We start from the raw sequence: 25832 nt of genomic DNA, 5'->3' as shown, positions 1-25832 counted from the left end.
CTGCTGTCTCATTGGAAGAAAGAGATCCCTAATACAGTATAGATTGCCAAAATTCAAAATAAAATGCAACATGGGACATTTATCCACTTCAAAATAGGTAGAAGACAGATTAAAGCATGTTTAGCTCTTTTATTCACTTATCGTTAAGCTGCTTTATATGCGGAATAAAAGTAAATTTATTTTAAAAGGACGTCCACAGCTGTTAGAGGGAGTTACTAAGTAATGTCAATCATCTTAATGTTAAAAGGAAAATAATGTTAAACACAGTTTTAAGGTATTCCATGCTCCTGTAAGAAGGGTTGAGATAGCATTTATCCCACATGAACTATAATTAAGTATTCTGTTACAAGTTATAGAAAAAGAATAAAAAACAGTATGTTCTGTCTCCTGCTGGTACAGCGGTAAGTCTACTGAGTGACAACGCTAAAAACAGGGTTTCGATTTCCTTCGGTAGACTCAGCAGATAGCCCGATGTGGCTTTGCTATAAGAAAAAAACACACACAATATGTTTTCTATTGAAGAAAGCTTACCCAATTAGTCCATAAGAGATCTCTCCCTACATTTGAAAAGAATCAAAGGATGGTATAAGCAAGCAGAAGAACAACGGGTTAGCACCTTGTATTGACAATAATTCAGCCTAGATGTAATTCTAGACCAATTTAAAGTCAGTTTGAGTTCTATCAAAGTAAATGGTCTATTGTAATCGAAAAGAAAATATGTTGGAAAGAAAGATACATTTCTTTTGCTTGTGCCTTTACGTTTCTTTAAGAACGCAATGGAATACATGGAAGTGATAGAACAATAGAAACGTACTCTAATGATGTTAGCCAGTCCTTGTAAATAACCCATCTCTTAGGTACTCTTTAGCTGGGATTTCTGAAATGTTACAAAACTGTTAATAGTAAAGTATTTGCAGAAGATGCCACATTTTTTTTAGCCTAATATGTCTTTGGGTAGTTAAGGGTCCACTATGAAGAAATATATTTTGGAACACTCCCAGGGTCTTTGGGATTGTAGGTATAGCATTCTGGACAATGCAGTTTGTTACTATTTCTATATAACAGTTGACAGGTGAAGAGTTGAGAATGGCAAGGCCAAGCTCCAAAACAGTGGTCGAGGAAGACCAATAAGATTTCTCCAATTTCCGTCAAGGTAAATGACTCGTATAGCATTGAGAGTGAATAAGGTTTCTCGGAATAATAGAAAATAGTCATTCACTACCACTCGAACTATAGTTCACTTTCCAAGTAAAAGAAGGGGAGAAAAAGAGAGACAAAGTATCAGAGCAATGACAAAAAACGTCTGACTCAGAGCATGAAAATGTGTTATATCTTATATATTACAGATGAGATATTACAAACATATCTTTCTCACTTGAATCAACACAACCCAAAGTTGTCCACATCCACTTAAGTATGCTAAGATGGCAACTCAGAAACTAGACTATATTACCAAAAGCAGTCTGATTAAAATATTCTTTTCTGGTGACAGTATGTGTGAGGTGGCCAAAATAAAGAAATTTGTAGCAATGTCCTTTAATAGTATGGTCAGTGATATGACCGAAGAGGAGTATGACAGCTGACAAGAACCACTCTTCTGTGAACATGTTCATCACATAACTTGTCTTTCTTTATTAATGATAACTGCCAAAAAAGAAATGATACCAGTAGTTCTATTTAACGTTTATTGTACACAGATACAAATGGGATATTAGAAATCGAACAATGCTTTGAGGTTATTCAAACAAAACAGCAAACCGTGAAATGTTCCACTGAATTAAGTGATCAATTTTACCTTTGAAGTTTTGGTTGGTAGTAATTTTAATTTGTATATTACCATTGTTTAGTGTTCGAATCTTTCTCGCCTTAATTGTGATGATGGAAGACTAGTCAGTATAGAGTAATTCCAACGAGTGGTGTTTCTATCACAAAACAATACCGTCGTTGGGATCTCAAGGGGCTACGGCTGAGTGTTCATTGAAATTCGGGATGGAGAAACATGAAAGTATATAAAGATTTGTTCAAAATGCACCCACATGAGTCAATAGAGCGTTATGTTCTTTCATTTTAAGCATAATCACAAGCAAATAGAATCAAAACATTGATACCGACGCCTAATTACAGTCATTACTCTTGTCACCACAAGATACACTGGTAAAGACTCCATACAGAAAGTATTTGAATGCCAAACTATTAGCAGTTGAGACCTCTGATTGAATTTATGATATCTAATTGCATGGAACAACTGAATTATTATAGTTACGGCAACAGCAAAATGGTGTGGTGAAAAAAGTTGAGTTTAAGTACAATGTATTGCTTATATTTCTAGTTCTTATGATTGTAAATATATTTGTACTGTAATTTTATAGGGGCTTCTAGCTCTAGGACATTGTATAGGTCTGCTGGAGTAATAACTCCCATAGAGAAGTCTAGGTTGTTATAAGTATGATCTCAATAGATATGTTTACAAGATCTTTAGAAGCCAGTAGATGTTCATTGTCCTTAGGGTTTGATGTTTCAACTAACAAGTAGTCCCTTCTAATTTTTTCACACACTGAGGAGAGCTACCGAAGCTCTCTAAGGTCCTTTGACTAAATAATGATTTTTCCAAATAAAACTGTTGTTTCGAATTAAGCACAAAGCTACATAATGGACTATATGTGCTCTGCTCACCACGAGTACCAAAACCAAGTTTTTAGTGTTATAAGCCCGCATACTTACCGTTGTGCCACTGGAGGGTTTCATACAAGGAATCTTGTTTGTTTGTTTTATTTTTGAATTTCGCACAAAGCTACTCGAGGGCTATCTGCGCTAGCCGTTCCTAATTTAGCAGTATAAGACTAGAGGGAAGGCAGCTAGTCATCACCACCCACCGCCAACACTTGGGCTACTCTTTTACCAACGAATAGTGGGATTAACCGTCACATTATAACGCCCCCATGGCTGAAAAAGCGAGCATGTTTGGTGCGGCCCTCAGATTACAAGTTGCACGCCTTAACCCACCTGGCCATGCCGGGCCTCATACAAGGAATCACTGAGAAGAGATCAAGTTACTAGTACATTTTTATTTTTCAACTCTAATACACCCCTTTGTTTTATTGCACTATAAAAGCAAAAACTACCACATGAAAGTCTTTGGAACCTGATATAAACTTTCTACAGATAATGCAGTTCCTGTAAAATAAAATATCTTATTATTATACGTGACGTTGAAATGACTTCCTCTTTTGGAACTTCGGAATTAGTTCTTTGTTAATTGCTTTTTAGGAAATAATGCAAATGCTATTTTAATTGTTGCTTTCAATTACTAATTATTTTCTTTCTACGTTTTTGTTAAAGCTTTCCAAAAAAATTCTTACTTTATAAAACTGTAAATTTTGTTTTGATTAGAAAATAACCATACCCAATTTTATTTTTTTATTATTACTGAAATACATGAAATGCTACTTTCTACTCTAAAAATTAAATAATCTAGCAGACTAAAATCATTAATCAGAATAGGTTATTTAATAAGTTTTACATTTCTTTGCAGTTACGAAAGCCAGTAAAGTTTAATGTAAACTGCCCTAAGAGAGGTCTTGTCTGCGAAAGGAAAACAGATAAGATCATGTGCGGAAAGATGTAATTACATCTAGCAAACTCAACCCGAACGTGTTTCAGAAAAAAATATTTCGCTCTCCAGTAGTATAGTGGTAAGTATTCGAATTGATAATGCGATAAACTGGGTTTTGATACCCGTGGTGAATAGAGCACAGATAGCCCATTGTGTAGTTTTGTGCTTAATTACAAATAAACAAAATAAAAACATTTATTTTCCTATCATACTGCAGTATCATAAAACAAGTATAAAATTATAAAGCAAGATTTTCAAAAGTTTTAAGGAAAAATTAATACTGTCTTTTTAACAACATATCACTAAGCTAAGACTTTATTCTTTGATGAAATGAAGTTATACTTTCTTTGGAATTGAGAAGAAAGAAGAGCTTCCATCGATGTTTATATAATTAAGCTATGACCTCTTAAAGATAAGATATATGAAATTTATTTAACACCGACAATAAAAATAATGACCAGTTAAAACGGGTAAAAGTATACTTGTATTTAAGTTACAAGATTTATATTGGCTTGGTTTCGTTTAAACGTTTCAAACTTTTCTCTTAAGAAACTTACATACTCTAATGCTTTTATTCAGAGTTCACTGAAATCAATTTAAAATCAAAACATGCAATTGTATAAAATTACATTATTAAGATTTATATTGAGTAAATCTCAACACTGAAGTATTTTAAAATTATTTAGAAAACATAAGTGAAGAACTCGAATAAAACTGAAAAGGTATATGACCCTATACAGAAAACAATAGCATAATCTCTACCAGAGAAAATGTGTTTCTCATGACATTCGTCATTCCATGAACAAGAATTCGAAAGACGTATCCTTGAAGTGTAAAAAAGTCCATCGGAAGTTAAAGTACTACAACAACCTTTTCCATGTAAAGGTTAAAATGACAACAAAGACTAATACCTATAAGAAGAAATATCCATATTGGCAAGAGACAGGCATATTCCAAAATCAATCTTTATTGAGAAACCTATACACTATTATGTACTGACATGCGAGAATTTACAGTATATTAATATTCTAGATAAAAATAAAATGGTTTTCTGTAGAACATTAAGAATAACGTTAAAACACTTTCGCTACGAGTTTAAATTTCAAATGTAACTGTTAAAGATGGTGATATACGTACATTGGAAATTTAAACTACGTTATTGATGTTATCAACATATATCATTATCAATAAATTGGTATGAAACGTAATTTATATATCATATTTTAATACCACAAAAGTTTCAGTTTCTTATTGTTAAAGTATATATGGACATAAATATCAAAATTCACTTTCTCAGTTTCTGTATATCACATGGCATTTTTTCAGTTCAAACTATTTATTTCAACATTTTCTGCTATCCTTTAAGTCTACGACATTGTAACTTTCCGTCCAATTTCTCATTCACTTTGTACATATTCTTGATCCAAACTGTTAATTTCTTGGATTTGCTCCGATAATGCTTTTGCTCTATGGAGAATAGCAACTATGTAGTACAACCTTTAAGTGGAAAAATATCCATATTCACAGTGTTTAATAAGTAGTCACACAAATTCATATTGGAGCATATCGATTATACTGATAATACATCCTTAACTATTACAAATTACACATGGTTCTCAAAAAGAAAAAGTATGCCTATTTTATACGGATACTCTAGTTTAGTTAACTGAAGCACAACTTTTATAAATTTGTTAATGTCCGAAAGTGGTCTATTGGGGGTTCAGTACTCTGTCTAATCTCTCAGTGTTTATAATGCTAAAACCAACTCTGGTAAGTAGGTTGTTTCATAGCCAATTAATGAACATAATGAACAAAATGAATTGAGAAGCAATGTTCAAGTGGTACAGTGGTAGTTCTTTTTTTATGTTTTAAATATAACATAAAGGGATATAGAGTTTTAATATGTTGAGTTGAGAAGCAATATTCCAGTTTTATATATCTTCTCACAGATCCTTACTTGTCTGTTCTGGTTTTTTATAGGTCAAAGCCACATTTCCCAAAATTTTAATAACCAAAATAACCATTGTAAGACAAATTTTCAGAAATTTGTAGGCTAGTATTTAAATAATAGCAGTTTTTAAACAGTTACTTTCTAAAATCTGTATTTTCAAGATAATGTTTTTTACATGTTATATCGAAATAGTTCAAATTTAACATTATTTCAGATTAACTAAGTTAATATGTCGTCAGTAGCGTCATCTATTGTGCATCCTGTCTATACCCAAACATCAAGCACATACACAGTGATATAAGGATATTGGGCATTTTTAAAGCTATTCGTAGTACAGATAGCCCTCGAGTAGCTTTGTGTGACCTTCCAAAACAAACCAGACGATTCAGGATTGTTTTACATGTTCATAAGTGGGTGCATGACAGTGCTGGATTCTTAAGTGTTGTATCCATGCAGTTACTCAGATACCACATAAATAACCAAGTGAAACAAATAATGGCGACACATTTTATTTATTATGGAAATCAATGCTCAAGCAAAGTAGATACCTAATATTGTGTACATTCTTAAAGCAGCTTAAATTTAAAATTAAGCAACATAAAAATTAGAACAGTGGCATATTATTTTCTAAAATAAAACTTTAGGTTATAATTTAATCTAGCAGAATTTGAAAACATTAATAATGAATAAGGAGAAAACTAGGAGGTTTGTTTGTTTGTTTATGGTGATGCCATTATGGCTATTTGCAGCCATCCATAAGTTTGAACTGTCAAGACCCACCACCAAATGTTGAGCTACTTTTTATCAATGAATAGGAGGAATGACTAATACATTATAGTGTCTCAATGGGTAAAAGGATGAGCATGTTCTATGAATGGATTTGGCCCCACATGTAGAGTATAATGTAGAATTCTGCATAAGTATAACCTCTTCTGATGTTAGCTCTTTCTTGTTCTAAAAACAAATATATACATACTGTTTTTTTGTTATTGTCATTGTGTTCAATAGTACATCTTTTAGTAAATTCTTTTTAAAATTTTTAATATTGAGTTATTATTACTCTTAAACAGCTGATGAAAAAAAAGGGTCCAAGATCAAAAAGTAACATTGGACTTCACAGTGTCAAAGAGGTGAAACAGCACCCATTCTTTCGTTATATCAGTTGGAAAAGATGCAAAGCTGTTACATACCTGGTGTGAGTGTTTGTGTGGTGAAGATAACTGTTATAAGAGCAGTAATATTTCATTCTTTACAGTTTAACTTTGTATAGAAAACATGCATGTTTTTTACTGTTTTGTTTCAATAATACTTAAAATGTGCTAAATGCTTCTGTGAATTTTAGCATTAAAATATTTCAGTTGGCTTTCACACAGTATAAGTATTTATTTTTCATTTTTTACATATAAACTGAAAATAAGTATCCAAGAGGACTTAAACAAATACACCTTATAAATAACTAAAACTGAGATTAAAGAGAATTTGAATAAACATCCCTTATATATAACTGAAAACTGAGAACAAACAGAATATGAACAAACATCCTAAAATCACAAAATGTTACTAAATAAGAAGAGTTTTCTCATGTTCTGTGTCATCCACATTTATGTATCAAATTACAATACACAGTCTTTGTCAGTTAAATATATTTTTCATATTGGTTTAAAAGCATGATTAGCAGCTCAGTATTAAACTCTCCTCCATTAAATATTTTTATTTCTCTCATGATTTGTTCTAGCCACATGCTGTTTATGTCAGAGATGTGTTAGACATAGAAGAGTTTCCATGATTAAGAATGTCAACTTGGGTGCTTCAGACAACACATTCTACAATCAGTTCAACACTGGATGTGTATTGAGTTGGAGGTATGTGACATCTTCAAGTTAACTTTGTTGTTCAATATTTGTGTGTTTATTATCTGCAGAAAGTATGATGGAAGCAAGTATTTATTTTTCTTCGTATTTTGTTTTGCTACCAATATAATAAACAGGTTGATTGCCTCACACATTGCAATTCATTAACAGAGAACAAAAACCATGGTACCCAATTATTTATCATACATAGATTAGTTATACTTTTCATATTGGTTTAAAAGCATGATTAGCAACTACATTATCATACAGTTGGTAGTGACTTCATACAAATTACATGGAGTTGGTAGAAAACTAGAAATACAAAATGGTTAACTTTCAACATCATTAGTTCACTGTCCTTTAAACAAACAAATAAAAAATACTAAAAGCATAAAATATAAGATATGAAATAATGTACATGTTATATTAACAGGTATTTTGTAAAGTTTAGAAAATAAAATCCTGATGAGGCTTTTCAGTTGGCAAAAATCTTGATTTTCATAATGCTAAGTGAAATTACAATTACTAGAGGAGAATATATTAAAATGGTGTTGAAGACTTTTGGTTCTTTTAGAGAAAGGTAATATTTTGTTCAGTCGTATTCTTATGCCTATTTGATGTATCGATTTGGGAGTATTTTTGAAACTACTAACTTTTATGTTTTAGTTTTGTTTCTTGAACTGCATACATCAATGTTTTTTTATGTATTCTAATTTCATTCTTCTCTTCTCCCTCTCTTGATCACACAACATACAGAAATATATGTTGGATTAGACTTGTTAAATTTTCTTTTTATGATGTGATTCAAAAAATGTCTTGCTTGAAAGTACATATAACTATCAGTAAAAAGTTAACACTTCTCTTACGGTAGTATTTCAGGTAGAACTATTATGTTACAAACAGCCTTTTTCTTTCTGTAGATTTTAGTTTATGGTTTTCCTTTTTCATATATAATGAATGCCTCATATTCACTTTCTTAATGATACAAGTTTAGTAACAATAATTAACTTATAAACAAAGCCACATTTGGCTATCTGCTGTGTCCACCAAGTGGAATCAAACCCCTGATTTTAGCATTGTAAATCTGAAGACTTGCCACTGTCTCAATGGGGTACATAAGGGAGAATAGGGATCATTTAGAAAGTACAGAAACAAGTTGAATTAAAATGCAAGTATTACATTTTCAAGTCCACAACTTGGGACTCTTAACAAAAGTAAACATACAAGGCTGTAAGTAGTGTTTAAAGTGTTTTTTGGTTTTTATTTCAAGCTACAAATCATTATTTTGGCTCCATGTTTCCAGTACTCTCAATTTTACAACTGCTACCTTAGCACAAACTACCTTAAAAATAGCAATAGCTGTATGAAATACTACTATATACAGTTGTAATAAATACTAAATAAACACTCATGATTTCAGCTAAGTATAAGAAATGGTAGAAGGAATCACCACTATCATCTGAGTAGGCAAATATATTATGGTAATCATCTATTGTTAAAAAATGTGTTCAAATACAATTGCAGAAGTCCACGTACAAACAGCAAACTTGAGTAACAATGACCAATAGTGATTTGAGTAATGATATTTAACAAACTGGAAATATTCCACAAAGGCAATTTCCAATTAATGCACTAACAAATGCATGAGTTATAGTTTCCAACTAACACACATGCTAGGAAAACACTGGATTTTTTTATGGTGAAAAGTGAAGGATTTAGAAAATTTTGCAGCACAAAAAAAAATTAAGGAGATCAAGTTAAGTTTGAAAGTACTCTCTTAGTTTTTGCAAAATTCCTGTGTAAACCCATACTACTGAAGACATTACTTGCAATAATTTTTTTAATGAAGTCATAATAAAGATTTGTGGCCTCAGTATATTATCAGCCTTATATGCTTTTTTTTTTTGCAATCACTATTTATAGATTTTAATTTCTTAGTTGTTAATTATCTTTTATGTTGGCATTGTTAATGCACAGCAATGCCTAGAATAAGATGCAACCACCACTAAGCACATATAACATCTGACCATTAGAAAAGTAGCCTTTTCGGATAAAACAAATGTCTCTAAAACATTGCTTTAAATAAAGTTTTGTGTCTTTTAAACTAATTATTTACTGATCCAGAGGGCTTGTGCCTGAGGTTTCATGTAAATATGCATTTAAAATGTGTTGAGTACAAAGGCAGCCACTCAAAACAACATTGCATCTATTATATATTTATAACCATGTAAATCACCTTTCATTGAAAAATAATCAACTTTTAGATAGATCGTGAACATTTGCAGCATTTCATACAGTATATCTGTCTTAGTTTTGGTGCAAAATACCCAGCTGATTGATGCTATAGACTTGTAAAACATATATATAATAATATGAACAAATTGGCAAATTTTGATTTTGTCTAACAAAAATCACTTGTTTTCCTTATTATCAATGTTTGGATGGTGTGAAGTATTGAAAATGAAGGTTCTAAGAATAATTCTACTTTTAAAGGTGGTTTTTGTTCAAACATTTTATTAGATATTTGAGTAAATTTCTGTTTGATCTCTATTATGAACCACTATTGGTATTTTTAAATGTTTACTAACCCTGTATAGTGCATGTTTTGTTGGTTATCCACAAACTGAAAAAAAAACACATTAAAATACATGTCATATATATGAAACAATATCAGGTCTGTGCATGTTATTGCAAAACTTAATCTTAATACTGAATTGTCTATATAAAACAATGTATATACATATAAAATAGAAATGAAGCATTTAGTTTGATCAAAGCAGTATAACAAACAGATTATTGGCAAGAAATTGTTTACAGTGCTAGTTTGAGAAGATGAAAAAGCAACTTTTTTCAAAACATTTGTTCAAAAATACTTTACAAACTTAGGTCTTTGACTGTCAGAAACTATTTTTTAATGGTATATGTAGTCCACTTAGGCCAATTCAATTGCTTTAAAATTCAGTTAACAAGCCAAACTATTTTTCTCTATTTTTATCCCAATAATATTCATGTATAATTCACTTATGCTGTTATGTGAGTTACTGCATTATTTCCAGTAATCATTTGCTTTTTGCACTTCAAATGATTATCTGCTCATTGTACCTCCAATAATCATCTGTATTTTGTCAGAGTCTACACAGGTGGGTTCACTTGATTTAAAACACCCTTTAACAAGACAAATTATTCTTCTTACCTCTTTCAAACAATTAATTTCACTCTAATATATCAACCATTAGGTCATTGAATCTCACAATGGTTAATTTACATTTTCTAACTTTTCTCTGACCAAACTTCTCTTTCATGGGGCTTTACTTTTTACTCTGTTTTCTCTCATCTGCTATTTGTACATCTGTCATTTATGCCTTCTAGAAATTTCCATAGTCTCAACATCAGTTATTGCAAATACAATACTCAATAGCATTGACATCAGCAAATTACAAATACAAAATAAATTAATAGTACTACCTACACTAAATAGTCTTTTATATCTGTCATTGAGGTGATTAGTATTAAGTGTCACTACACTGCTTCAAATCATCTTGATCAGTCTTAAACATAACATAATAAATTTAAAACTAATAAAGATTCTCATTGTTATTTGGATTGCTGGTAGCTTGTGTGTAAATAAATCATTTTTCAGCCATTGAAATTGTTAATTGTGTGACAATATTCAGTTTGATATTGTGCACGTATTTCATATAAAGTATATTTTTTAAAAAGCAAGTAGTTTTTAGCTTTGTTATTTTACAGTATGGATTTAATAATACAATTAGGTTGTATGGTATTCTCAAATTACCCTCAATATATAATGGACAAGAAATACTGAATAAGGGGAGATGTAACCAAACACCTTTATCAAGAATGAATGCTTAAATTTCTCTGACTTTGACTGAATCTTACAAGAAGGGGAATGGACATAAATATGCATATAATACACAAATTCATAAACTTTATTCACATAATCATAGCTGAAGTTAATACTTGGATAGGTGCTTTATGTTACATCCTTAACTTTAGAATTTTATTCATATAATCATAGCTGAAGTTAATACTTGGATAGATGCTCCATGTTACATCCTTATTTATTTGTATTCTCTCAACAGTACACTTTAAACTTACAAGTGTTGAAGTTATAATTTAAAGAAAAGTGAAGCTTAAGACATTCATGCTATATCTAGATCTGAATATTTGTAATAGGTTTGTGTATCATGTCTGGAGCTCATGAAAAACTTTGTGTCAGTTCTTTTTCAATTCTAATGCTGTCAAAAATATGTCTTCAACTGAGAAAATATGATTTCACATGCACCTCTCATCTCCAGATGTATGTGCTACTCATATGAGTGAGGACACTCATTTTAAACAAATGGCGTTAAACCCTTAAGCCATTATCTGACTTGCCAGTAGGAAAGATCGCTGTCATTATTTATAACATATGCTACAGCAGTTATTTCAGGTGAGGAGCATGTATGGCAATCTTGGTGGCTCTTTCAGTCCTGTGAATAATTAATGTGAGAGAAGTTTAATGGTTTCTTGGATCAACTTTCTATATTAAGAACAAAACCTGCAACCTGCTACTTTGAAAGATTTATTTAGTAACTAAAGGGATCTGAAACATGCGGTATTCTCATATGCTACAATTATGGTATCAAGATTGAAAAATTATTTTGGACATATACTGTTTATTAGTAAGTTTAACTGGTGGGAAAAGTTTTTAAAAGTCTGGTGAATGATGCTTTGAAAAACCATTTAATAAAAGTTAGATTTTGTTGGATAGTCAGCATGTTTTCGCTACATTAGGGAGAATTATTATCTGACAAATCTTCTGACTTTCTTTAAAGATGTTACTGCTTATGTATATAAGAATACAGGTATAGGTTTGATGTATCTGGATTATCAGACATATATCAGAAGGTAATACATGATGGACTTGTTAACAACATTACCTTTGAAGTTGGGGTTAGTTTGACTAATTGGATAGAAAACTAGCTAAATAGAAGGAATCAGAAGGTTGTAATAAATGAAGTTCAGTGAAACTAGATTAATATCATGAGTGGGAGATACCTTTAGGGCTCATTGTTAGGACATTTGCTCTTTTCTGATAGACTTTAGTGACATTGATGAAAGAATAGTCATTAGATTGTTTAAGTTTGTTAATTAAATTAAAGTTTTTGGTGTTACTGGTTGTGAAAAGGATGCTACTGTTTTACAAATAAAAGACAGGTGGCTTTTAATTATAATAAATAGAAGGTAATTGGATATCACAACTTGAATTATGAATATAATATTAATAGGAATGACCTTAACAGCATTATGGAGAGAAAATAATTTGGTATTCTGGTTTATCACTCTCTTAAGCCATCCAGGCTAGTAGCAGGATAAATAGGAATTGAAGTTGCATCTACAGAAATATTGAATTTAAATCTAAAGAGATTGTAACGTCATTTTATTGATTCATTAATAAGACCACATCTGGAGTAATGTGTTCAGCTTGGGCTCCTTACCTTAGAAGGGCATTGAATTGTTGAAAAAGTTTCAGAGAAAGGCTACTAAGATGATACCTGGAACTGAAAGGGTGCCATACAAGAGTTGGTTAATATCCTTAAACTTGTTTTTTTCTTTAAAAAAAGTAAGAAAAGAAAAGCTAGAGGTGATCTGATTGAAGGGTTTAAGATTATTGAGTGAATTGATAGTGTTTATGCATCATAATTTTTTGCCAGGGTAGGTGTTATCTTCAGCTAATACAGCTTTATTTTTCTAACAGGGTAGTTAGCCATTGGAATGGGCTGTCTTCAGATGTGGTAGATGTACTAAATTTAACTAGCAACTTATAAAATTTAAATAAATATTGCAAATCAAAGGATTCTGTCACATTTGGAACAACATTCAAATCTCACAATGTCCACCCATTTAATTAATACACTTTTCTTTTTAAGCTGTTTTGTAGTTTTTACCACAGATAACATTACTATAAAACTTTTGCATTTTGTAGGTGTTAAAAGTTTGGAGAATAGACATCAAAGCATAATGTTGGATGTATGATTGGCCTATACTGTAAGGAAATTAAAGAATTTTTGCAACTTTTAGTAATTTCATTTAGTTTATTATTTTCATGAGTTATTGTACAATAATGAAACACTTGCATATATGTATGATACTGGAAAAACTTTTTATTACGCGATGTGCAACCCTCAACTTCACAAAATTTTTATCCTGTGTGCTTGTAGATTTGCATCATGGATCATGATTTTTCTGTTTCCCATCAAGGAGAACTTTATTTTTCTCCATTTGAACATACAGTTAAAAACTGGGCAGCTAAATTTGCTGTGCATAGTGAAGAAAAACGAAGGTGAAGAAGTTACACACAGATTCAATGTTTATGAAGTATTTGGCATGATTTTGTCTTTGGACAAGGAAAAAAAAAAATTCAACAGAGATTACTATACAAGGCTGAAAATTGCTCATAGCCACCATTCACAGTCATCCTTACCAATCAATAGCTGGCACCCCAAGTGAACACCAGTGCCATGGGTAATCGACTAGTGACACTAATTGATTGAGTTGAATTATCTTGAATTAATAAAAAGAAATGAAAACTTTACTGGCAATATTTTGGTTACTTGATAGTTGAAAAAAACAATAGCCATGAACACTTATTTTTATTACTTTTTTTATTTTCATGACATTAATAGTTTAAATCATAATTTACAGAAAAAAGTTATTTTATGTAACACTAAGTAATGTAATCAATGCTCATGGGTAATTGACCACATCACATTAATCATCCAGTTCTACCCTGAAGTACTGTCACAGACCCATATTTGGGACACACGATGTAACCTTTGTTTCAGCCTTGAAAGATGTGACATTAAGTAAATGTTCTAAGGAATGTGTAAGCAATAAGATCAGTAATTTCATGATATAAGAAATTATAAATGTTGTATATTACTTTGCAAACTTTGGAAATAAATGCACAAATAATTATTACACTTAAAACTTCTCATAGTGTGAAATATAATAATTTCTGGAATATTCCAGGTAGTTATCAGTATAAATAAATATCAACAAGTAATAAGTTAGAAATAAGTCATTTTATTAACAACATATGTATTTCTTTGTGCATTTAAAAACAAACTTCTCATTGAGGAAGTTAATTATCCATATATGTAACAAGGAAAGAGTTAAAAAAGGATCTCTGTGTGACTGTTCAATGTGTACATCTGATGTTCAGACTTTCAGAATATAATCAGTAAAGTGTTGACCACATATTTATATTGTAAAACAAAATAAAATTATAAACTGTGATAAAGAAGTAATGTATTTAAAATTAAAAACTGAGTATATTTCTGATTTGCTGATTACCCAACTTTCTCTAGCAGATCACCAAGATTGTTTTCTATTTAAAAAGAAAAGTAAAATGTCATTGTTTTTTAAAGTGAATTTGTATTAATATAATTGAAATAACAACTTAATGATTCATGCTATTTTATTACTAACCTTCTTGGGTAGGAATGTGCTACCTGTGTTGTACATTACATTCACACATAAATGAAGCAATAGAATTTGATTAGTTTGACACTGTTCATATTATATATATATTGGTATTGTTTATGTACGTGTGTGATACTGAATAGTGATTTGTTATATGTTTGGAAATTTCTAATGTATTATAATTCGTTATTAATAAAAAAATGCCTTTTTTTAATGTTTATATTTCCACAGTACAAAATGTGTAACATCTTTAAAGTATTGTCTTATTTATTAATCTAAATGGAAATTAGAGAGTAATGGTTGCTATTGTATTATTAATAAAAATGTTTGAATTATTTTAAGAAAATAATGTGTCAGATAAGTTGTTTATAATAAGCTACTTAAGGAGCCATGTTGTTACATTTACCTTCAGCACAGTTCTTATCTTACAGAAGAAATAAATAAATGATAGTAGGGACATCTCATCCTTGGTGGTCCCTAACTCCTCATGTCTCAAATGGGGATTCCTACATGTACTACAGTTTCCCATTCGAGCTGAGGTGCACCTAATTACAATCACAAGACATTCCAGTTATAAAGAAAGCAGTGTCAAAAATTTTCAATGCTGGTTTTCATGAGTTAAGAGTAACTCAAACCAGAGGAAAACCAGAATTGTAGTTCCCTGTAATGACCTATTGTCTGGCTTTCAGATTTAGGTATATCTCTTCCACTAGGATGTATTCTGTACCTGTTACTCAAGGCTCTCAGGGAGAGAGGTCCAGGCATTGAAGTGGCACTTTTCCACTATGGAGAGCACTGTTACACAGTCATTTCTAGACACCAACTTAGACAGGCAGATCTAATATTGAGAGTGAGATATAAAATAAAGAAAGGATACAAAAGATACTTTTGCTTATTAAAACTAGTAGCAGAAACAATGTTGTATGAGCAACTGTTCCCATTCATTGCCCTACTACATTTCCATCTCAAAATTCTGGTAGAGTTTGTTCAAATACTATAATTAACACTTCTATTATATATTACATCCTCTTTAAATATACACCTCCTATGAACTTTTACAAATTCCTATAAGATGTTAACTTTGTCAAGAAATGATGCATGTTCATGAGCAACAAGCCAGGAAATCTCTTGTCACTCATTTTAGATTGTAAATATGTTTTAGTATACCTTAGGCATGAGAATGAGTGTACTGCACCAGTGATTCTGACAGGTAATGTAAATCCATGAACAACATCTTGTGTAAAACAATCATCTAGATTTTTTGAAGCATCAGAACTGTCTTTCAATATTTTTGCCACTTATATAGCTCATCTTTTAATTACAAAGGGAAAGGTAAGTCATCCTTCCAGAAATTCAATTTCTCACATGTTTCCACTAATTGAACTGGAGATATGGAAACAATAATTAGAATGAATATTTCAAAACAGGTTTTTATCTGTCATGAGGAAATCATTTGTTTATTTCAGATATCATATGATCAAGGAGTGGAATCACAATATTTTGGAGTAATACTACGTATATTAGACCAATGACATTGTTTATCAACAAGTTGAGTCATTGAACCGAATCTGACCTTTTTTTCTGACAGCTCAATTAACAGCATCAGCATAGACAACAAAAAATGTCTTGTCTATTATTACACACTTCCTGGATTTCGAAAATATTTACTTTTATGATTGAATGAGTAGGGTAAATATCATGATAACTCTGCTATAGATAATATGCCATAGACCATGTTGTGTCTAAAAACTACTTGATGTTGAAGAACTCAACAATAAAATTGAATAAACACAAAGTGTGGATAAATCCTTGAACTTTCAAATATGTATCACAATCCTAATTCCAATTACCACTGTCACCATATATGTCTTGGAAGTCTTCAAGGGATAGAATTCCATTAAGACAAGAACAGATTACTTTGTATGATTCTAATAACACTTTGTAACAGAGAGATCTTTCCACCAATCACATTTTCAGAGCTTCAGTATCTTTGACTTAACTGAATTAGCATTTCATAAAAATCACTATAGTAACTTCTGTCTCTCTGGTGAGTTACGAAAACACAGATAACATTCTTTGATAAATTGTTTAGGCAGAGTATTCATGATGAAACTTTGTAGAATGGACAGCAACTGCCTGTTACCATCAATTCTACAATATTTCAACAGATAACATTCATTGGCTGTTCCTAATGAATTTTACACAACATGGCAATTGTAAGGTTGAGTACACAGCTTTTACAATTGTTTAGAGAGCCAGAGGTACAAATGTGTTTGTTAATTTTAAAGCTCTCTTTGCTACTTTTCAAAATTGGGTAATTAATAACAGACTCAGAATTCAAACTTGAGCACAGTTTTGTGATACTGCAACTTGTGGTGCTTTACTAACATGCAATTAACACACCCCTTGGCTCTTTTGTAATTGGAAAATGGCTTTATAATTAACTCTCCTGGCATTATGGGGGTAATAGAACACAATATTTTTTAGTATTTTTTCAAGATTTGGAAAGTATATAAGCCATGGAAACTCTGTTCTTTTGTATGTGTTTTCTGCATTTGAAACCTCTGTGTTTGAATTATTTAAAAAATTACCCAGATCAACAAATAGCAAAAAAAAAAAAAAATCCACATCATCAACAAGATCATTACCTATAAAACAATGATAAAATACAAAAATAATTTCTCATTTAAAAGTTTCTTTGGAAACATGATATATTTACATAGAATTTTATGTCTCTGCCAAACAGCCTGCTTGGTCCTCCCACTAATTGGAATTAGTCCACTGTATAAGAAGTAGCAATAAGACAATTATTTTCTATGAAGGTTCAGTTTCTAAATCAATATTAGTAGTAAAATTTCTGCTCTGAGAGTGGCAGTTTGGGATAGTACTAATCATAATATTCATACATGATTGAAAAAAAATTAGAAAAGTTAATATTTAAAAAAAAATTGGGGGAAAGTACTGCATGGTAAATGTGTTTAGATTGTATTGATGTGGAGTGTAAGGTTTTTAAAAATTAAAAGTGGCATGCTTTACTAAAACCAAAAACATCTTTTGCTATATGTACAAATGACCACAATAAAGATATAATCAAACTCTGAAGTACAATCCTAGTGAAAATCATGTTCTTGTTCTGAGTAGAGTACTCATGTTTAAACTTGTGTTCTGTGATAAAGGAATGCTTGTTTCAGTTATTTTTCTGATTGTCTGACTCTTGGATACCCAAAGTATCAAATTTTTTGTAGATGTGTGTTTGTAGTACCATTAGATAGATGGTGCCACACTGTAGTTATTATTTTAGACATGTACATTGATACACATATACACACTATCCATTACAGTAAGGTTACATATTACTTATGAAATGCATTATGTCTATAGTGATATGATGGTGTAACAAAATTGTTACACACACAACTGACAACTACAAATATACCAGGGAGACCATTTCCATTACGATGGTTTCATGGCCCAATGGTTGACCAGCCCAGTAGGTAAGCTGAAAATACGACATTTCACAATTGTAAAAAGTGCTTCCTGAAGTGCCATTTTTTGGATGAATTACACTGTACTGTAAAAGGTGAAAACCAAAAAGGCACTTGATAAATTTTGAGGGGCATTTAATTATTTTGAGAGGGTTTGAACCCCATCTCTTGAATCCATACCTGATGTATGCATGTAAGCAGATAGAGTATTTGTAATTTTTAATACATAAAGTTAAATCAGTAAATTTAATCTAAGTAAGGTTATAAAGAATGGTGTTTTCAAATTGATTATTGTGAGATTATTTACTGTTTAAGAACTAAACGACCTGGCATGGCCTAGCGTGTTAAGGCATGCGCTTTGTAATCTGAGGGTCGCGGGTTCGCGCCCGAGTCGCGCCAAACATGCTCGCCCTCCCAGCCGTGGGGGCATTATAATGTGACGGTCAATCCCACTATTCGTTGGTAAAAGAGTAGCCCAAGAGTTGGTGGTGGGTGGTGATGACTAGCTGCCTTCCCTCTAGTCTTACACTGCTAAATTAGGGACGGCTAGCACAGATAGCCCTCGAGTAGCTTTGAGCAAAATTCCAAAACAAACAAACAAACAAAGAACTAAACTACTTTCAGAGAATTGTCTTCTGTTGAGTTTGAAAACATATATTGTGCAGTTAGCAACTTTTGAAGAAGGTAATTGTGTAGTAAAAGGATACAAGTGTTATAGAAATGAAAGTCATTGATAATACTGGTCTTGCCCTAGTTGAATAGTCCATTTACTGTTGAATGAAAAGAGTGTTGAAATTAAAAACTTGTAACTCAGTATTAATTTTACTTAGATTCAAGAAATACAATCCATTAATTCATAAAAGAAGAATATTTTTAAGATTCGATATCAGTGTTAAAATTTTTATAGAAAATTGATTAATAATTACAGAGAAAACAGAAGTTGAAAACCAATATTTGTTTTAAGTGCTTATGTAAAGCATACTACCAAATCTAAATGTTCACATCCTCTCCTCATTTTTGAAAAGTGAAAAAGAAAGATCAAAAAGTTTGTATTTAAAAATGTGCTTAATCCAGTTCTATGGATTATTTTTAGTTACTTTCTTTTCATGTGGATCAGCAATAACTTTATGTACTTACAGTGCTCAAATAAAAGATTTAGTTCATTATGGTAGACAGAGTTCAGATAAGCTATTGCACATTTTTCATAACAACAACAAAAAATAATTTTAAAACATATTTTGTTTGGCTGTAGGTTTTGCAATTTACTTGACCTTATACCACAGTGTACTTTCAGCAATGTTTGCCAAAACGTTTAGTTTTAGCATAACTCTTCATATTCTCATCCTTCTGTATCATCAAGAAAAAAGGTTTTTAATGTGCCAAGTGAACTTTCCACTGTATTCAATATGCATCAAAACAATTCTTACAGATTAATAATATTCTATTTCTCTTACCCTGTCACTATGACATCTGAAGATTTCTGGAGAGAAGACCAATAAAACATTTCAGTGATGCTGAGATGTAACATCTTGAATTATTTTCACTTATGTAATAATGGGTGCTCTTCTCATGTTTTCTATCATACACTGAAATCTACAGACCTACAGAAAAGAAAGTTGGTTGAACTTCCCTAATTTTCAAAATTGTAAATAGATATGCTACAATTCAGCCTGAATTTCCATATGAGATTTCATTCAAAATATAGATAATAGCCATAATTTTGTCTTAAATAATACTTTATTAAATTTTACACATGGAAATGTATTGAAAATCTCTGGTGTGTATATGTGTGCTTAATATATATTATAGATACATAGAAATATTCAGCATTTTACTTTTCAAGGTTATCTTATGTATTCTTGAGTATTACTTTTCTTTGATGTGGTTCTTTTCCTGAGATATTTTCTTGTGCTTTTTTATTATTTTATTTAAACTATATACAAATGGGTTTTTAAACAATTGACACTAAGCCTTGAACAAAATTATGTTAGATAATTTAGCACCAAAGGTCATTTTATTTTAACTGTTTTGTGCTATTTGTGTTTGTGATGCAAAGAGTATGTTTTCAATATCATATCTATATTTCACAATCCATTAAACCTGATAACAGAGTGCTTTTGAAAAAGTATACTTATTCTACTCATTAGAGATGAACACTTTTAGAAATTTGAACCTTTTATTTCTGTGGATTAGGGAACTAGTTTTAATATTAAAAGTAAAAAACAAAAACTTTTTTGGCAAAATAAACAAAAGAAAAAAATCTTTATTAGGAATTTCAGCTGACCATTTTTGGTAACACAGGGATTTTTTACTGAAACTAGTCAGCTGAAAGCCCTAACACAGATATTATCTTTCATCGCACAAAAACGTTGATTTTTGAAAAGGAATTAATACTTATTTTCATTTTTAAGTAACCCAAAAACCCCTTGAATTATCCTTTTTTTTATTGTGATCTCTGCCTTTTTAATATCCTTTGTGTTTTTCAACTATCAAGTTGACATTATATTTTTTTAACACCTGAGAACTTTTTAAAATTCCAATCTACATAAAATAGTTGTTGCCATCTGAACTGGTTAAGCTTTACTGCTATTAATAAAACAAATCCAGTACATCATAAAAAAAAACAAAAAAACTAATCTATACAAATAGATTGTCATATCTATTTATAGATATGTTGTCATATGAACTTGCCAAGCTCTGCAGTGGCCTGGCATAGCCAAGCGTGTTAAGGTGTGCGACTCGTAATCTGAGAGTCACGGGTTCGCCTCCCCATCGCGCCAAACATGCTCGCCCTTTCAGCCGTGGGGGCGTTATAATGTTATGATCAATCCCACTATTCATTGGTAAAAGAGTAACCCAAGAGTTGGTGGTGGGTGGTGATGACTAGCTGCCTTCCCTCTAGTCTTACACTGCTAAATTAGGGACGGCTAGCACAGATAGCCCTCGAGTAGCTTTGTGCAAAATTCAAAAACAAACAAACAAGCAACCCAAGCTCTACAAAACATTTAGATTTGTAGCAAGCTATATTTAACAAATATAAATTATTGGAAGAGAAAGGATTCAAATCAAACACATTGAGACTTTTTTTTTACATATTTATAAATTTATCATCATGCTTCTATATCTTGACTACTTTGTGATTTCTATAGAATTCAAAGATTGTTGCATAAATTATTTTCTTTTGATAATACAGATATGTAAACATATAATTCCAAGCAACCTGTAAGCAGTCACTCTCCTGTCCTGTTCACTGCTGATTTAAACTTCATGAGAGAATTCATAGTGTAGCTGTATTAACTGTTGCCAATAATCACAAATGTAAGTTATTACAGTGAACCTTAATAGCCATTAGTAGTATATGAGCTGTAGCTGTAGCAACCTATAGCAGGAGTGAGTAGTCATGTCTCAATTGTATTCTTGGTTTTTGGCAATCAAGATATTTTATGACAGTAACAGTTCATGCCAGGAATCACCGATAAGATATACATGTCAAATGTATGTTAAATGTTTTCATAATAATGAGAAACCAACTTGAAGTAAAAATGTATTCTAAAGATGGCTGGTATGAATATTAAAACTTTAATTAAAATAGAGTACAAAACAACATTTCAACCTTCTTAGATCATCTTCAGGTAACAAGGCCGAAGGCCACTAATTATCATATTTTCACAATAATACTGTCATAATGTAATGGTTATTTTGAAGCAAGAATACCATCATGAATTTTTTAAAAATTAATATAAGAACAAATGGAAAATTATTAGCATTTAAACTAAAACTAGAAAGAATTATAAGCACACCTCACACAGTGAATTTTAGATGCACCTATTAAATGTTTTGTAACTGTTTCTAATTACTGTAATAATCACTTCTAGCAGTGTGATGTAAACAACAGATTATCTCTATCCCAAATAAATGAGCAAAATCTAATCATATGTACCTAGTAATATGCAGTTGTTTTTAGTTTTTATTTTCGTGGTGTTATTTCTCATTTTAAGTTTTTCCAATTGTTAATAGGACTTAGTAATTTATGATTTTAACTCATACTGAATCACTGTGCATAGCCCAGTTTTATATATATATATAAATTTATAGATGAAACAGACTTTCATAATTTAGTTGTATATTATTTGGAGTTTTGACCAACGCACAACGCGTATATTAATTTTACACATTCATGTTCGTCATGCACTCGGAAAACTTCGGTTTACGACATTTTAAATTGAATTTGATGAGTAAGTTTACGTTTATATTTTAAAGTATATAACAAACATTTAATTTATTTTATTAAGAGATTCTTAAGGAGGAGAAAATCAGCCTCGAACTTATTACCTATTTAAGGAAATTCTTGTATGAATTGATAATATTATTCAGAGCCACAATACAACAGCGTAGTGATATCGAGGGTAAACAAGCTTCGAAGCCAATTCAGCTTTCAAAAGAAGTTAGTTAAATAATTATACTGAAAGAACGAGAAATGTATGTCACCTTTAAATGCATATAAATAATAACTATTAAAATATTATTTTTATACTAATATAAACACATGAGTTTTTATCTGCTGTATTGAAACGTAAAAATGCGCAAGGCGGAGTGATTATGACGACACAAAGAAGGGCATTGTATAAAAACAGAAACAGCTTACCGTTGTTATTTGCGTTATGATCCATGTTGGAAAAAGTATGGTAATTGATTACTAGTTAGGAATTGTCATTTTTACTTTTGTTTTAGTGAAGATAGGAGTTTCATAGATACCGCTGATAATTGTTCCATATAGTATCAGTGACATGTTTGAAATTCAGCTTTATGAGTGTTAGACATTTCAACTGGTTTTAAACTTGCAGAAATACTACTAGTAGTATTACTGATACTACTGCTGGGCTTACTGATAATATTGCAGCAAGGGTAGGTTCAAGTCTCAGTCACTCCATAGAATAAGTTCAACGTTAAACTGTCTTTCAAAATCATTCGAGAAGGTAACTCAATAGAAAGTAAATACAACGTATAAATTAAAATCATCTATTAATATTATCTATAATTTAAAGCACGTCGAAAATATTGACAGGCCACCTTTTGCTGTCGTGAGTAGTTGTAACAAACAATACACAGTGACGTAAATTATTAGGTTTCCGTTTTGTTTGTTTTTCTGAAAAAAAAAACTGCTCAATTTTGAAGATGGATGCAAGAAAAGACAGCGTTGTGGTAAATGGAGATACCAACGAACAGCAATGCTTTATTGAAAACGGAATGGATAACACTAACACATTGCATTCTGCTTTCGAAAATGGAATGAAGCTCAAATCTGGTGAACAAAGCTTACAAAGTGAACTACAAGCTATCTCTGTTGAAAGCAATTTGGCATCCCAAAATAATACAATTTCTGAAAATCGGTTGAAACATAAAGCGAAAAGGCCATCTAAAACTTTAAACTTGAATAATGAAATTAATTGCAATACAGAACAATTTCTGGAAGAACAAATTAGAAATAAAGATATAAAATGCCCTCTGAAATTGTCAAAAAATAGTCGCCGATCAAGAGCTGGGTTTGGAAGAGGCCTTCCTAAGAAAGGTAGGGCTGATTACCTTAGAATAATAAAAGTTACTGTTAATTATAAAATAAAGTATGCTTTAACAAGACTAAAGAAAACTATATGTTATAATTTTACTGGAACTTGTTTTTTTTTCAATTGTATGATTTTAAATTTATTTCTGGGATTTTCTCTCATACTTTTTTTTACTACGAATTAAATAACTTTTCAATTGTATTGTTGGATACATGTTTTACTTGTTACACGTAGTTAATTAAGAGAAATTATTATTGTTATATTTCAACAATTCTTCTGATAGAAGTTTTTACATAACAATGTAACATGTTTTGGCTTGCTGTAACGCGTACTTTACCTTGAATTTAAAATAAAAATATAAATAACACTTAAAAAGTTTCAGGAAATAAATGTATAAACATAGTGTTGATATTTATCCAGATCCATAAATGTTAGAAACCGGTTTTTATACTCCTGGTAGGCAGAGCCCAGATAACTCATTGTATAACTTTTTGCTTAAACTGTAAACAAGCCATACATACTAAGAGCGCACAAGTTTTATGGTATTTTAAGATTATTATTAGTAAGAAAGGGTCACGTGAGTGCAAAAGTTAATTTGAGCTGTAGAGTTGTCATCTCTATCATATAGTTTTGTGAAGGACAATTACTTAGGTAATAAATAATTTAAAATTCAGTTGCAATAAAGATTTCACACGCTGTAATTTGTCATTTCGATTGTGTTTATATTCAATATGTGTAAATGTCGAAATAAAACTACAGCTTATATTTATTACAAATAATTATAATACCATACAAATATTTTGTAGAAACAGAACTTTCGGGCATGTAGAAAAATGAACGGGTTGTGAGAAACGATCCTAAACCAACCAGTTAAAAGAATAAAGAAACTTGGTGGCAAGTTATTAATAATATTATGATAATTAGGTATAAGTAGTTTGTTTAAATTGTGATATTTTTATTATCATAAACGTTTTTAACAAAAGCAGTAGTAGTACGAATTAATTTCCGGTTATTATACTTGCGTAATTTTTCATTATTATAAAGTATGTATAATAACAATGTGTTAATGTTAAGGTATAATTTTTTTTATTATTTAGGATGTGACTACTGTTTAAAACATTAACGCTTGCTTAGTTTAAATTCAATCATCTGGCGACCTGCTTGCATACTTCAAAGCTCAAAGTCAAAGAAAGCAACAAACTGCTGCAATAGAATAGTTTACAATAAAGGGAAACAGCACATCAGGAACTGAGGAAAAAACAACAAAAACTGTTTAAGCGATCTCAGAAACTTACCCTTTAAGTTGTAGTATTATATATACATAAGTAGTGTTAAGGATTCTTCTATAGTAGGTATTTGTGACTTGTTGCCAATAAATTTGAAGACAAATGAACAACACGCACTCAGCTTCTTTGTTCAAAATTAAGCACAAAGCTACACAATTAGCTATCTGTGTTCCATCCGCCACGAGTATCCAAACCAGGCTTCAAGAAGTGTGCGTTCGCAGACATACCGCTGTGCTACTACTGGAAGGCTACTCTGTTTTGTTTTGTTTTATAATCAAATTATTGATGATTAGAAACCCACTTGAAATAAAAACATATCTCAGGTATTGGTGTTAACACTTTTATTGATAAAGCGGAGAACAACGTTTCGATCTTCCTAGGTGAGGTAAAGACGTTTTCTGCTTTATTAATAAAAGTGTTAATATCCATACCAGCCGTTCTGAGATACGTTTAACTTGTTTTGAATATATTAATGTATGAACCAAAATGCTTTACATTATGTATATCATAGTTGTATATTAAAAACTATAAAATTCTATTCTTTTTGTAAAAAGTCCACTTAGGCCAATTTAGTTCTAGAATTCAGATGATAAGG

General features: G+C 31.0%; 2 protein-coding genes and 1 long non-coding RNA gene across 12 annotated transcripts in view; 2 read left to right on the top strand and 1 right to left on the bottom strand.

The window, feature by feature from the left end:
* Positions 1–4570: 4570 nt before the first annotated feature.
* On the bottom strand, positions 4571–25446 carry LOC143244603 (uncharacterized). Of its 7 annotated transcripts, XR_013025228.1 has the most exons (4): positions 23033–23169; positions 19842–19988; positions 19095–19157; positions 14068–14263 (listed from the first exon to the last, which is right to left on the bottom strand). It is a non-coding gene; the product is annotated as an uncharacterized LOC143244603 (long non-coding RNA). The 7 variants fall into 7 exon arrangements; XR_013025224.1 differs by lacking the exons at positions 14068–14263; positions 19095–19157; positions 23033–23169 and adding exons at positions 4571–5110; positions 25247–25446; XR_013025221.1 differs by lacking the exons at positions 14068–14263; positions 19095–19157 and adding an exon at positions 4571–5110.
* On the top strand, positions 5826–13927 carry LOC143244601 (uncharacterized). Of its 3 annotated transcripts, none has more exons than XM_076489581.1 (4): positions 5826–5974; positions 6635–6759; positions 7300–7426; positions 13639–13927. In XM_076489581.1, exons 3-4 carry the CDS (start codon positions 7347–7349, stop codon positions 13925–13927), a joined length of 369 nt encoding a protein of 122 aa, XP_076345696.1. In that variant the 5' UTR covers positions 5826–5974; positions 6635–6759; positions 7300–7346. The 3 variants fall into 3 exon arrangements, with proteins under 3 accessions (XP_076345696.1, XP_076345697.1, XP_076345698.1); XM_076489583.1 differs by lacking the exon at positions 5826–5974 and adding an exon at positions 6396–6413; XM_076489582.1 differs by having other exon boundaries at positions 5848–6759.
* Positions 22997–25832, top strand: part of LOC143244600 (programmed cell death protein 4-like) — a 41355-nt gene continuing 38519 nt past the window's right edge. For both annotated transcript variants that reach the window (XM_076489580.1, XM_076489579.1), the window contains exon 1: positions 22997–23956. In XM_076489580.1, coding sequence (XP_076345695.1) covers positions 23563–23956 — 394 coding nt within the window. In that variant the 5' untranslated portion in view covers positions 22997–23562. The remainder of the gene's footprint in view (positions 23957–25832) is intronic.

Source organism: Tachypleus tridentatus, chromosome 2 (assembly GCF_004210375.1).
Source record: "Tachypleus tridentatus isolate NWPU-2018 chromosome 2, ASM421037v1, whole genome shotgun sequence".
NCBI lineage: Eukaryota > Metazoa > Arthropoda > Merostomata > Xiphosura > Limulidae > Tachypleus > Tachypleus tridentatus.
Note: the sequence above shows the minus strand (reverse complement) of the source record. Positions and strands in the feature narration are given on the sequence as shown.